The following is a 14339-nucleotide window of genomic DNA, read 5'->3' as shown; positions in this document are numbered from 1 at the left end:
GGTAAGGCTCAGAGAAAAAAAAAACCTGGGTCCAGACACCTGTGAATCCAAAGCGGGAAGCTTGCAGAGGTGTACACAGGAGGCTACCGGATGACTGCCCGACTGTTTAAATGCTCGACAGTTGGGATCTCAACTGACAAGGGCTAGTCTCCCTTGTGGAGGTCCATGACCCCCATAGAGGGAGAATAGAACCTGCGGTTAGCAAAGCGAGCCACCAAGCCCTCAAGGGGCTTCTTTGCGGTCGCCCCCCCCTGTCGAAGCACCAGCAGTCGGGATACCGATGTCGGGATACTGACAGTCGGGATCCCGATTGTTGGACTGCCATACCACACATGCACACAGGTAGGACCCTAGTTATTGACTTGGAACTTGAATTGTTCCGATTCCTTCTTTGTTAACTCCCCATTAATGAAGTGGTTTAGCTGGCTGCTGGCAAGAGTACTCCATTGAGGGTCCATACCTTCAAATATGCCCATGATTGCTTCCCTTCTCTAAATAATACCTACTATCTTTTGCCTTCTGTAATCGATTAGACTTTTGGAGAAAAAAAAATCTTTTGTATTTTATGTATGATGACTGCTCCGTTTTGGTGGTTTATGTGCAATAAAATATAAGGGGAAAAAAGCATATAAAAAGGGTAAATAATGAATACAAACACATCCCACATTTAAAAAAATCACAATAAAAGTACTTTTTTCACAATGCATTTTGGGCATTATACTTGTTTTCAATAATGTTAGAACCACTTACTCCCAGGCAATTGCTGCCACCATAAGGAGATACATCAGGTAATGTGCAGTGCCGTCCCAGTAACAGATCATGTGACCATGTGCTGTATTTAGGTAAGGCTCAGCCTAAGGAATATAAGGAAAATATGGTCAGTTAGTATTGTATACGTAATATACTGTATGTACCCTTGTTATAATCAAAAAACATGCCTAAAATGATTGCAACTATTGAGGCCGATATTTAGGAATTAAAATTGGTATTAATATTCACATACAGTATATGAGAGGATTGTGCTTTGGAGGTCATGAAAGCATGGGTGATCATATGTTTTTCTGTGGCTATTGCTAAGCAACTATAATTCTTAAAAAGTATGTATTTGATCATTTAACCACCTAGATCCAGACATTTGTGACAATAAACTTTTAGAAAGTATTGAACTAAGTGTTTTCCAGTAAAACATTGCAATGTAGAATCTCAAATGCAGATACACCCACTGTCACACCTAGAATATAGGAATGCAGCATATCATTTTCATCAGCAGAAGCTGCTTGTGTCTTGTTCACCCCATTTTCTAAAGAAGATTCGGTACTTGTTTCCTAGCACGGCCACAATCGCGTCCATCGTGTACCTTAAAGTTAAGGTACACGATGGACGCGATGGACCCGATTTCCTTTGAAATCAGGTCCATTTTGCTGGCAAAGGCAAAATCGGGGGCATCGCGTCGGTCGCGTGCATTAACATGGCCCCCGACGCGACCGACGCGATGGACGCGATTTTGCCATAGGCTTCAATGTTAAAATATTTTTATCATTGAAATCGGGAGCATCGCGTCGGTCTTGTGCCATTATAATGGCACAAGATGAGATGGACTTGATTAAGTCCATTTCACATAGGAAACAATGTGAAATGGGCCAATATGACCCATTTCACATTGTATATAGCCCCGTCATGCTTAAAAAGTTACGCAACCCCATTGTGAGTGGCATCCCACGATTGACACCAACCCGAAGCGTGGCGAGCACAGCGAGCCCGCGAGGGGTGGCGGTGCGCATCCTTCAACCTTTTCATACCCCTACTATCCACGGCGGCGTGGAGGCGAGAATATAAAGTGTGGCGAGCGCAGCGAGCCCACGAGCCGGAAGCGTGGCGAGCGGACGCGTATACCTGTGAAGTTATACGCGTCCGCTCGCCACACTTTATATTCTCAACTCCACGCCGACGTGGATAGTAGGGGTATGAAAAAGGTCGGAGGACACGCACCGCCGCCCCTCGCTTCGGGTTGGCGTCAATCGTGGGGTGCCGTTGAGGGGGTAAAATTGGGGGTCTGGGGAATACTTTACATTGAATCCAATGTAAAATAGGGTCCCAGGGGCCCTATTCACATTTGATTCAATGTAAAAATCGGGTCAATCGCGTCGGTCGCATCGCATGTGATTTGGTCGCATGCGATGCGACCGACGCGATTTTTCCGACACAATCACCCCGATACAAATCGGTGTGGCCGTGCTAGGAAACAAGTACAGAAGATTCATTGTAATGAAAAAGTTGCATTCAAAGATGTTCAGTGCTACCAAGTCACATGGAGCTCATGTGATACACAGATGATAAATCTGTGTATATTTATTCTTAAAAAAAAATAATTTCAATGAAACAGACCATTCTTAACTATTCTGTAATGGTTTCACCTCAATTTGTAATAACAGGGGCCATTTTAGATATATACCACTCTTGGGTGGGTACAGCCCCCAGGAGTGATATGTCTATTGCAGATACATGCACACATATTCATGATTTAATGATACAAAAAACACATTGAATAAAGTACAGATGTATCCACACTACATAGAACGTTGGTTGTGCCAATCACCACGTTAGACTTCCATGGGGATTGGCACAACCCCTCATCACACAAATGCTTCTGACACTCCATTGAGCAGTGATGTCACAGCGGGGGCAATTTTGCCGAATCACAGCAATGATAAGCATGGACACTTCCATTACTCACATTGCAGATTGACATTTTTCATGATCCTATAGTTACGGTAATATTAGTACACTCACTACTGTGACATTTTTTAAACAATTAAATTAAATACAAGTTAATATTTATGCAAATAGTTATATGTATTATTGGAAAATAGGCACGTTTCAAACTGTTTTTATTTTAATGCTGCTGGAAAACAGCTCATTCATCAATAACCTACACGGAATTCTTTTATTCCTCATTTATAAATAAAATAAAATCAAAAGTGAATCAAGTCATAAAGTAAGTGCAATTTTCTAGACCAATGAGCTTAACAATAAAAGCTGGAAGGTGGATTCAATATTTTTCTATATTTTCCTTTAGAAGTATTCAACAGCCATAGGGGGTATTCAAATAGTTCACCCTAAGCAAAAAAATTTGACTATTTTGCCACTATTGTATTCAACTGGGGGCGGCAGAGGGCTCCGTCGGAACTGGTCACGCGAGCGCCTCTTGCGTGCATGCCCTCTTATGGTGGATGGTGTCGGTGGGCAGTTGGTGATTCGATCACCAGGAGCAACTCCGACGGGAGCTGCTCCATCTGTAAGTGTAAATTTACTTAGATGGGAATTCTACTGATGATGGGATGTTACCCATAGCAACCAATCAGATTGTATCTTTTAGAAGGTACAAAATAAATAAGAAGCAAAATCTGATTGGTTGCTATGTCCCATCTCCAATAGAACTCCTTACAATCAGGTAGGCTTAAAGACAGGAAGTGCCATTTAAAAACTGTAAAACAAGGTGGCACTGATCACAGAACCTGCCCCCGATCCAAGCACAACAACCTGATTGTTACATGTTCTTTTAGGCTGGTAATCCTTGTCCCATACTGCTGCCTGCAGGTGGGACAGCAGCACAGTTCCAAAAAAATCAGGACTGTCCCACAAAATCAGGACAGTTGGGAGGTATGCAATTTAACTGCTACATGCACATAAAAATACGTAAAGCAGCAGAAAGTGCTATATAGTCGGTCAGTAGGACGCAGCACGTCTAGTTGTTACCTCTTTTAAATAAAGGCTCATGAATCCATCAATCATTCCGTCCTGTTCCAGGCCAATTATAAGCCCCACGACACTGGTAAAAGCAAACACGGCAAATACTTGAAGGGAAAAAGACAAGAAATAATTAGCAAACTATAGACTGACTGTCCATAATATTTTAATTCTCAACACTTAAATATACTGTTTAAAAGAGATACTATAAAAGCTAATGCTATGTTGCTAAGAATTTAAAAACACCCTCATTGAATCATAAGTAATTTTATGCAGTTATATTTACATTTGCATTATGATTAATCACTGTTTTCTGCAGTAACATTCTTGCACCATCACTGTTTTTATGTCAATAAATCAACCACAGGCTAAATATTTTGCCGTCATCCCTCTGTTATTGTTTTCCCATGTTTCAACATAAAATTGTTACACTGATAGCAAGTTAGAAAGGCTGCAAGACCATGGGAGGAGCAAAACCAGCAGCTTCAGGTGAGGGATTATTTATTTATTTACAGTTTCTTATATTGCAGCATATTCCGTTGCGCTTTACAATTGGAAACAACAGTGATGAAACAAACTGGGTAGATACAAACCAACATGGAGGTAGGAGGGCCCTGCTCGCAAGCTTACAATCTCTATGGATAATAGGAGGGATAAATAAGGATAGAATTCCATAGCATGGCAGTCCCATCAGATTACATGACAGTTCTGATGGGATGCAATTAGATATGAATACTACTGGAGGTGTGGGGGTCCTGAATATGATAAGCTTGCCTGAAGAGGTGAGTTTTCAGGGAACACTTGAAAGTTTGAGGGCTAGAGGAGAGTCTTAGTGTGCGCGGAAGGGCATTCCATAAGGTGGGTGCTGCCCGAAAAAAATCATGCAAGTGTAATTGGGAGCACAGTTCCAATCCAGGTCAGGTCCAGGATATTTCTCGTTTACACTGTCGTGCCAACCCAGCTTATCCTTTTCAGCAGCGGTAAAAATGTGCAATGGCATCAATTTCAACACATGATAAATTCACTGCACAAATCACCTCCAGAGCAGGCTACAGAGGCAGATTTTAGCAACATGAATGTGCCAGTTTTTAATACCCCTTTTACACGAGGCAAAAACCCAGGTTTTTACCTCATGGACCCGGGTCAGCGTTGGTGTAAAAGGGGTAGCTGAAAAAAGGTTTTTACCTCATGGACCCGGGTCAGCGTTGGTGTAAAAGGGGTAGCTGAAAAAAAAAAAAAAGGCACGGGCTCATTTCCCCGCAAATCCTACCCTGGTCCTGACCAGGGTCGAACACGGGGAGGACCAGGGTGAGGGGCAGTGTAAATGGGTATGCTGGGTCATCAGACCCAGCTCCATTTACAGCAATGGGGGGCCCAACCTCCAGACCGCAGCATCCTCCGGTCAATATGGAGGTTGGGTGGGGGAAGCACACTGCATACGCTGCTGTCTGCTGTACTGTGCAGACAGCAGCGGAGCAGGGGAGGAGGTGAATGATGCCTGTGTGCAGCATCCATTCACCTCGCAGATGGGGGGGTCAGGCTAGCAGTGCACAGAGGCTGGGGGCAGCCCAGCAGCTTACCTTGGTGCTGGGCTTGCCTCCAGCACGGCGATAGGTGATCCCAGGAGGGCAATCAGCGGTCCTGGCGCTTGGAGATTATGTCATCTACAAGCACCGCCCACATTTACACTCCGGGTCAGCACCACAGTGTAAACTGCAAATATCCCGGATCTGACCTGGATTGGAACTGTGTTCCAAATACTGGGTCGGATCCGGGATTTTGTTGTAAAAGGGGTATAAGATTAAGGACCACATGATACAGACTACTATCACAGTTTGTTAATCACCTTATTTAATTCTCACTATCCATCTTCTCTAACTCATAGGAGTCTCATTAAAGCCTTAACATGTTCCTGACAGTAAAGGTGGTGATTGCCAACCAGTGTGTCACAGACATTTTATGTTACCCTGCTATGTGTTAATAGCCTAACACTGGAATCCAACAACAGTTTTACAATAAATGTGTGTTGTTTTCCCTTTGAGTGGTCAATAGAGGGGTCCGGATTATGGGTTGAGGGAGCTCCAAAAATTCTCACACATGGTTCTAAAGAACCTGGTACTGGCCCTGTTCGCGGGAAATACTCTCTGCTGATAGTACAAGAGCCCCTGTAAAGGAGATTGCTCTACCACTGAGGCAACTGTGCATTTACCTGTATAGTGCAGAGCATGTGGTCCTCCATATGTGCCCCTAGTGACATCCTATAAGAGCATTACAGGGCTGCCCTTATAAATTAGGAAAAGCAATGTTCTTATCCAATAGGGAGACAGCATTCCAATATTGTTTGCAATGATTTTGTGTACCAGGAATAACAAACAATTCCTAGTCTATTCAATCCCGGCAGAATTTTTTTTTTTGGGGGGGGGGGGGGGGGAATCGGCATGGGTGAAAATAGCTGTAAAAATGGGCGAAAATGGCTGTTGATTCGATAAAACGTGAATTCTCAGCAATTTCATCTATTTAGTGGTTTTAGAAAATGAACAGGTGAAAAATCAGCACGGGGCTTGAATAGGGCGAGTCGAATTTGCCCTAAAAACGATCTAAAAGTGATGCTTTTCGCCTGGCAAAGAATTAGTCCAGGATTGAATACCTGACTTCCATTAATGGCACAGGAATGCTGACAAATTATGAGAATTTTTTTTAAAATTGGCCTGCGTGGCGTCCTTAGGAAAAGACTTTGAGAAAGCTGTGATGAGGCAATACAATGCTCTGTGTAACTACCACCTCGCCGTTCCATGACAGAAGCTGAAACGTAAGGGTGAAATATTGCATGGTTGACATAAGTATAAGCAGACTATTACTTTAATATTTATTACTCCACTCGATAATGTACATCACTGTCACATAGATTAATGTTAAATAATGTATTACTTATTAACCCTTTGAGTTGAGTTATTTTACCAAAATTGGTGTGAAAATTACCAAGCAAACATTTTTATTCATCATAATGAACCCATATTGTTTACCAGGTATAGGAAGTAAAATCTTTTTTTAAAAACTTTTTTTATTTGAATCTATATAACAAATGTGAGCGACACTATCATTTCTAGATGGTATGTTTATTGGATACATTGGAAATACAGGCGACTGTCCAAATAAGGTGAATTAGCTTATCAAATTATTAACAACATGGAACAAGAATCCAAGAACAGTGGAGTTCTGTAAAATATTGTATCCGATTTTAGAATATGAAGTTAAGAATTAGGTAGTGATTTATCAAAACTATAGAACTAATAAAGTCCACAACGTTGTCCAATAGTTGGACTAATAGGAAAATAGAAGCAGAGGTGAGACACTATCATTTCTAGCAGACATTTTGCATATGTCTTACATACATGTTGACACTCATATTTTGCGCATTTCTCACAGAGATGTTGGCACTCAAAGGGTAAATAAATTGATAATGAGCTGAGGTTGAATTTCCTGCTATTGTAAATCACTATCTGCTTAAAACTTATCTATTTCTATGTTTAACAACAGAATAAAATCATCCCTCCATCTCTATAGCAATACACCGTCAGTTTCATTAAGTAATTCCTATCTATACCCATACATACCATAAAACAAAGGATCTTTGGGTGGTTTCTGAAGGACCAAAAGTCGTGATAACAAGGCTATCAACACTAAAACCATTCCACCAGCAATAGCAACCAGCCAGGAACTGAAAAATACAAACAATATGTTAATCACCAATTCAACTATCACATGTTCTGCAAATCAAGCTCTGCTGTACTAATTACAGTTTTTTAATGTGACGTCAGACATCAAGGCTTTTCAGATATAGGAATCTTTAGTTCACAAAGTAATCTAAATTTACGTAAAACATCTTCACCTCTTTGTAACAGGTAAGCCTGGGATGCTATTGGTGAGTATATTACACTGTTAGGTACTTGTTTAGTTTCACGGCGGCTGCTCTACGCTACGTTTGAATCCTGGCACCTGTACGCCCAACGGCTGCCTTAGCTACGTTATCAGCGTAGCTACGTTATCAGCGTAACTCATAGGCTGCCTTGAACTACGTTGTCAGCATAGTGACTCCGCGGCAGCCCAGCGCTGAGTGGTCATTGTGGCACTTGTAGTTCCACAGAGAAATAGACAGCCCGGCACACTGCTAACAAAGGAAGCATGTAAACTAGACACCCCGGCAATCCTCTAACAAAGGGGGCGTGTAAAGGGTGCGTCTAAAATTTAGACGCTATGGCGTCTAAGTACAGCGCTGGCAAACCGCTAACAAAAGGGTGCGGCAAAAATGTAGACGCTCTAGCAACTAAATTTAGATGTTCTGCAAATCACTAACAAGAGTGCACCTAAATTTAGACCCTTACAGCATCTAATTTTTTGTCAGGTATAGGGGTGCAGCATTATTCCAAAAAATACACAGACCAAAAAATTTACAAAAACATTAGTAAACCTGTCGACAATGACACTTGTCGACATAACAGCTGTTGACCTTGTTTATTCCACTATCCACGCCAGCCCGAAGCGTGGCAAGCGCAGCGATCCCCGCATGGTGACGTGTTATGCATCCTTCCGACCTTTTCATACCCCCACTATCCATGTCGGTGTGGAGTTGATTTTATAAAGTGTGGCGAGCGCAGCGAGCCCCGCGAGCAGACGCGGGTAACTTCACATGTATTCCGCGTCCGCTCGCCACACTTTATAAAATCAACTCCACTTGATATAAAAAGAGCCAAGGAAAGCTTACAAAGCTGGACCAAGGTATGCCAGTGTCTGATCACACCATCTGATGCCGTTTCAGAGACTGTAAGATCCATGGAAGGAGACCTGGGAGGACTCCGCTTTTGAAGAGAAGCAACATAATAAATCCAGACTGGAATTTTATAAAATTCATAATGACACAATGCTTCTGGGCAAATGTCCTAGGGACAGATGGAGCTTTTTGACAGGTCACATCAGCTATTGGTAAGCAGAGGGGAAAAAATAAGCTTTTTTTTTTTTTTTTTTTTTTTTAAACATGGAGGCTTGGTAATGTTATAGTCCAACACTGATGCATCTTGCATGAAGAGCCTTCAATCTGTGCAAGGCAGAATGAAAGCCAAAGACTACCAATGTATTTTGGAATGAAACACACTGTCCAGTGTCAGAAAACCCTGTCTCAGTTGCATGTCATGGATCCAACAACAGAATAATGACCTAAACACACAGCTTAAAGTACCCAAGAATGGATAGGAACAGAACATTGGACTGTTCTAAAGCAGCCGTCTATAAGCCCTGATCTGAATCCTATGGAGAACAAGCCCAGAACCCCCGAGACAGCAGGAGGAGTTTGCTCAGGAATAGTGCCCATTCTACCTTGTGGCATGATGTAAATATCACAGTTACCATCTTTTTGTCCATGTCACTTTCATCTGTATTATTATTTAAAATGCTCTATTAAATAAAAAATCTGATTTATGTTAAATATGGAACAATTGTTTATGCCAATCATTGTTGTCAGTTATTTCAGAAAAAATAAGGGTTCTTATTTAGGGTCCCAATAAATTTGTCTACGTCTATATCTCTATTGTATAAATTTGCCTGGTGTTTCTTGTATAGTGTGAAAGGTGATCACAGTGGCAAGTAAGATCAGTGCCTGTCTCAATTTCTCGTGGGCATTTTTTGGAGTCGGATCTGAGCATGTTTCTGAGTCATACAGCGCACGTATCGCTATTGTCAGTGATCAGAGACACCATACAGAACCAGACGCTGGGTCTGAGAATTGTAATAGACGTTCCTGGGAAGTTGGTGACTTCATGTATCAGATTCATGATGCATATTTTCAGACCCTCCAACATTGCATTAGGTACAAAATGCTCTGTTCCTGGACTTCCCTCTTAACGTATGATTGCCATCACCTGTGTTGAACTAGTTAATGATGAGAAAGGTGTTTCACCACAGGTGACGACAATCATACATTAAGAGGAATTCCAGGAGCAGAGCATTTTGTACCTAATGGAATGGATCATGTTGGAGGGTATGTAATTTTAGCCACATATGCAAGAATAAATCGTACATGGCATATATTTAGGCTTACCATACTATCCCTTTAAATCAGGATGCTTATGAATTACACAGGTCTGAAGGAGCCCATACACGCTTCGTTGTGGTCCGGTTCCGTTCTGTACTATGCGATGCTCGCTCCCGCGCATCACATAGTACACTACAAAAAGTATGTGCTGCACATACTTTTTGTACTAGCTACACATCGTATCGGATCGCAGTGCACGCACAAGGCATGCGATCCGATACGATGTGTACTTTAAAAGTACATAACGGAGCCGCAAAAAGGAGCGTGTATGGGCTCCTTGACTCCTGTGGCTGAATAAAACCAGAGGAAATGCAGTCTTGACATCAGTCAGCCACAGAACCTGTGTAATCCATTAGTGTCCCAGTTTAAAGTGATAGTATAGTAAGCCTACACATATATGTTGTTTCTAATGACTTGTATGCCGTATAGAGCTGTACTTGCCATCAATTATGCGCATATTACAATCTAGATAAAGTATAACATATGCATTTAGGCCTAACTGCAACCCAGGCCACAGATGGCATGAGTATGGCATTTCAGTTCTCCTCTATATCAAATATATAAATGCGACACCAATATGGCAGCACGGATGGTGTAATGGTTAGCATTACTGCTACACAGCGCTCAGGTCATGGGTTCAATTACCACCATGGCTCTAACCAGGGCTATTTTTGTGCAGGCTCCAGCAGGAACTGAGGCCCTTATTCTAGTTCACTCTTTCAGACAAAATATTTCTTAGATGGACAAAACCATGTGCACTGCAGGTGAGGCAGGTGTTACTTGTGCAGAGATAATTAGATTTGGGTGGGGTTTTACACCTGCCTCACCTGCAGTGCACATGGTTTTGTCCATCTAAGAAATATTTTGTCTCAAAGAGTGAACTAGAATAAGGGCCTCAGTTCCTGCACAAAAATAGCCCTGGCTCTAACTGTGCGTAGTTTGTATATTCTCCTTGTGCTTGCGTGGGTTTCCTCCAGGTCCTCCAGGTACTCTGGTTTCCTCCCACATTCCAAAAATAAATTTGGGTACGTCATTTGGCTCCTAACAAAATTAACCGTAGAATGAATGTGCGTGTACATGTGGTAGGGAATATAGAGTGTAAGCTCCACTGGGGCAGGGACTGATGTGAATGTTCAAATATTCTCTGTAAAGCGCTGCGGAATATGTGTGCGCTATATAATAAACTGGTAATAAATAATAATTAATAAATAATAAGGGAATTTCTGTATGTAATAATACCATTTACTAAAACAATTAATTTTATCTAACAAGTATACAACAAACTGCAGCTAATATGGGAAGGTGCTGATAACAAGAGCAAATAGAAACATAAATGGGAACATGGTATACTGTACAATATGTACCGATTGCCACTCACCTATGAGCTGTAGCCACATAGTTGAAGAGATAAGTGATAGGTATGGCGGTTAGAGACAATACAAAAACCCCAGTAGCTGCAGGTGCGCTCATTATTGGAGGTCTTCTGTCACCTTCAGGAAATATCCAGCATTTCCAGCTCTTTGCTTCATATGAGAGCGCAGTTAGGAGTTGGTGAGCTATTATATGACAATGCTGTTAGGGTAATTTGCACTGTGCATTGTAATGAACGTCTCATGTAATCTTCACAGTTCTCCTCTTCATGAGCCAGTGTTTGCTGTTCAGCCCACACAAGGTTACACACAAGACCCCCCAAGCCTCCCCTTGTTCAGTGACACAGCTGACTGCTGTTTCCAGAACTTCAGCTGATTCAGATTCCTACAGTGAGTGGCTGGCTCAAGTCAGAGCTAATACAACAGATCAGGCAAGTAACGATTTAGAGGAGATTGTATCAGCAGGTGATACAGAGTTGGGTGCAGGGCTTCAACAACCAGCACACATTTTCTATTTCATTTCACTAATTCTTCCTTTTTTTATAATAGTTGGAAATGGATAATGGGACTGGGGATGGAACCTGAACTATTCTGTTGTCAAGGTGAAAGCCAGCACAGAAAATTAAAGTGGAATAAAGTAGACATGCCAGAATGTCACAGAAATGTAGGATACACAATACATCCATTTATACTACTTAAATCCAAGTTAAAACCACATGCTGTGTGTACAGCAAACCAGATGAAATTGTCTAATGAATGGCCCAAAGCCAACTTAGAATCAATTCAGCTGAACAAAATGTAAAATCTATCCACCTAACCCTGCACCATTACTGGGTAACAAGATGTCAACTGACGTTTGTGACATCATTCTGCTGCTGCCTAGGGGTGAGTTTTATTTTTTATGACTCTTATTTCTTCACACCGTATAAGCTCTATTGCTAAGAACTGCTATTTCTTAAGATGGAATATTGCCAAGGTTCCTATATCTCCATTTGTTTTTTCTTAAATCTTTCTTCTTAAAATTCTAACATTGCCGTAACTTGCTTAAGGCTAAACGTTCTAGGACCACAACTTCAAACATTAGCAAAGAACTTGTAAATCTCATTCATTGTTAAAGCCTTGTTACTTTGCAATATGTTTCTCCTGCCCTCAAGGGCGTAACTACCATAGGTGCAAGGGGTGCAGCTGCTATGGGGCCCATAGCTGAAGGGAGCCCATCTTAACTGTCTAAGTAATATGTTTTACATACATGTATCACCATCAGTTGCTAAATAGGGGGGCCTTAAAAACTTTTGCTATGGGGCCTACGAATATCTAGTTACACCCCTGCCTGCACTATTTGCATGGTAAACTCAAAGGTGAGTTGCTCTACTGATTTCATTTTGACTTTTGTTTAATTATTTCTAAAGTCAATACACTGTAATACATTCGACTAGTATGTTTGACCAGTGGTGTCACCCACAAAGGGGACACACCAAAATGCCAGCTCCCTCTCAGTGTGTCACGCTAGGGGTACCTTGTGGATCTGTCTGAGGCCTGGAGGTTGGGTGTTTGCGGCTTGAAGGAGACTGGAGAATAGCAGGTTTGATATAACTCTTTATTGTAGCACCAACATGAGAAGGCAAGACCATATATGAAACTGTAGATCGGGAAACCCAGTGAAGTACCTGGGCAACAACTGAAAGTCCAGAATGATGGGAGAGATCCCAGAGTCTCTGTTAGCTTACTGGGGAACACAAAGACTGACTGTGGGGGTAGACGGCAATGGGCAGTAGACGCCGGAAGTCAGCGACATCCGATGACTGACAGCAGGTGCAGATGCAGACAGCAGGATGGAGAAGCGTCAGCGGGCACGGAGGGCTGGCAGTAGATGCAGGTGCTGACAGCAGGATAGTGGGGCGTCAGCAGGCACAGAAGACTGGCAGTAGGTGCGGAGGCAGACAGCAGGATGGTGAGGCGTCAGCAGGCACGGAAGACTGGCAGTAGGTGCGGAGGCAGACAGCAGGATGGTGAGGCGTCCGCAGGCACGGAAGACTGGCAGTAGGTGCGGAGGCAGACAGCAGGATGGTGAGGCGTCCGCAGGCACGGAAGACTGGCAGTAGGTGCAACTTGGACCACAGGCAGACGTGATGATGTGTCAACAGACACGCAGGACTGACGACAGGAGCAGCGGGTCGACAGCAGGAGTGGAGATGTGACAACAGGCACGCAGGGCTGGCAGCAGGTGCAACTGGTCGACAGCAGGAGTGGAGATGTGTCAACAGGCACGCAGGGCTGGCAGCAGGTGCAACTGGTCGACAGCAGGAGTGGAGATGTGTCAACAGACACGCAGGGCTGGCAGCAGGTGCAGCTGGTCGACAGCAGGAATGGAGATGTGTCAACAGACACGCAGGACTGGCAGCAGGTGCAGCTGGTCGACAGCAGGAGTGGAGATGTGTCAACAGACACGCAGGGCTGGCAACAGGTGCAGCTGGTCGACAGCAGGAGTGGAGATGTGTCAACAGATACGCAGGGCTGGTAACAGGTGCAGCTGGTCGACAGCAGGAGTGGAGATGTGTCAACAGACACGCAGGGCTGGCAACAGGTGCAGCTGGTCGACAGCAGGAGTGGAGATGTGTCAACAGACACGCAGGACTGCAGCATGTGCAGAGGCTTGAGAGACTGTAGCAAACCTGAAAGGGCTGGAGGCAGAGTGCAATTGCAAAGTCCAGGGAACAGGTGTGACGCTGTAAGGGCTGGGAGCAGAATGCAAATGCAGGTATCCAGATATCAGGTGTTAAACTGCAGGTAACGAAGACAGGGATCAGGGATATCACAGGGCAAGGACAGGAGCACAGGCTGAAGCTTCCTCCACAGGGATTGACAACAAAGCACTGGCGCTTGTATGCCCCAGAGGGCTCTGCTTTATCCCCCAGGGCAGATCTTGATTGGAGGAGCTGAACTGGGGTTCTGAACCATTGGCTGGCTACGACAACATGGCGGCGCCCGGACTGGAGACAAACAACTTTGGCTAGCTCTCATGCTGGACGCGTGTGCCGCAGGCCCCAGAAGGATGGTCGCGGCCGGAAGACCTAGACGCCGCGCTCCCCGCCCTGCACCCGGACGGATGGCCCGCAGGCCCCGCCGCCGGAGATGAA

The 14339-nt window shown here is 43.6% G+C and overlaps 1 protein-coding gene across 2 annotated transcripts in view; it reads right to left on the bottom strand.

Annotated features, from left to right (window-relative positions):
* The window catches only part of TM6SF1 (transmembrane 6 superfamily member 1), a 32364-nt gene extending 20322 nt beyond the window's left edge, over positions 1–12042 (bottom strand). For both annotated transcript variants that reach the window (XM_083184003.1, XM_083184002.1), the window contains exons 1-4: positions 11211–12042; positions 7362–7465; positions 3757–3854; positions 751–854 (exon numbers count right to left, since the gene is read on the bottom strand). In XM_083184003.1, the coding sequence (XP_083040129.1) occupies positions 751–854; positions 3757–3854; positions 7362–7465; positions 11211–11302 (398 nt within the window). In that variant the 5' untranslated portion in view covers positions 11303–12042. The remainder of the gene's footprint in view (positions 1–750; positions 855–3756; positions 3855–7361; positions 7466–11210) is intronic.
* Between the last annotated feature and the right edge of the window lie 2297 nt (positions 12043–14339).

Source organism: Crinia signifera, chromosome 4, assembly GCF_055691185.1.
Source record: "Crinia signifera chromosome 4, ASM5569118v1, whole genome shotgun sequence".
Classification (NCBI taxonomy): domain Eukaryota; kingdom Metazoa; phylum Chordata; class Amphibia; order Anura; family Myobatrachidae; genus Crinia; species Crinia signifera.
This window is presented reverse-complemented; position numbering and strand designations above follow the sequence as displayed.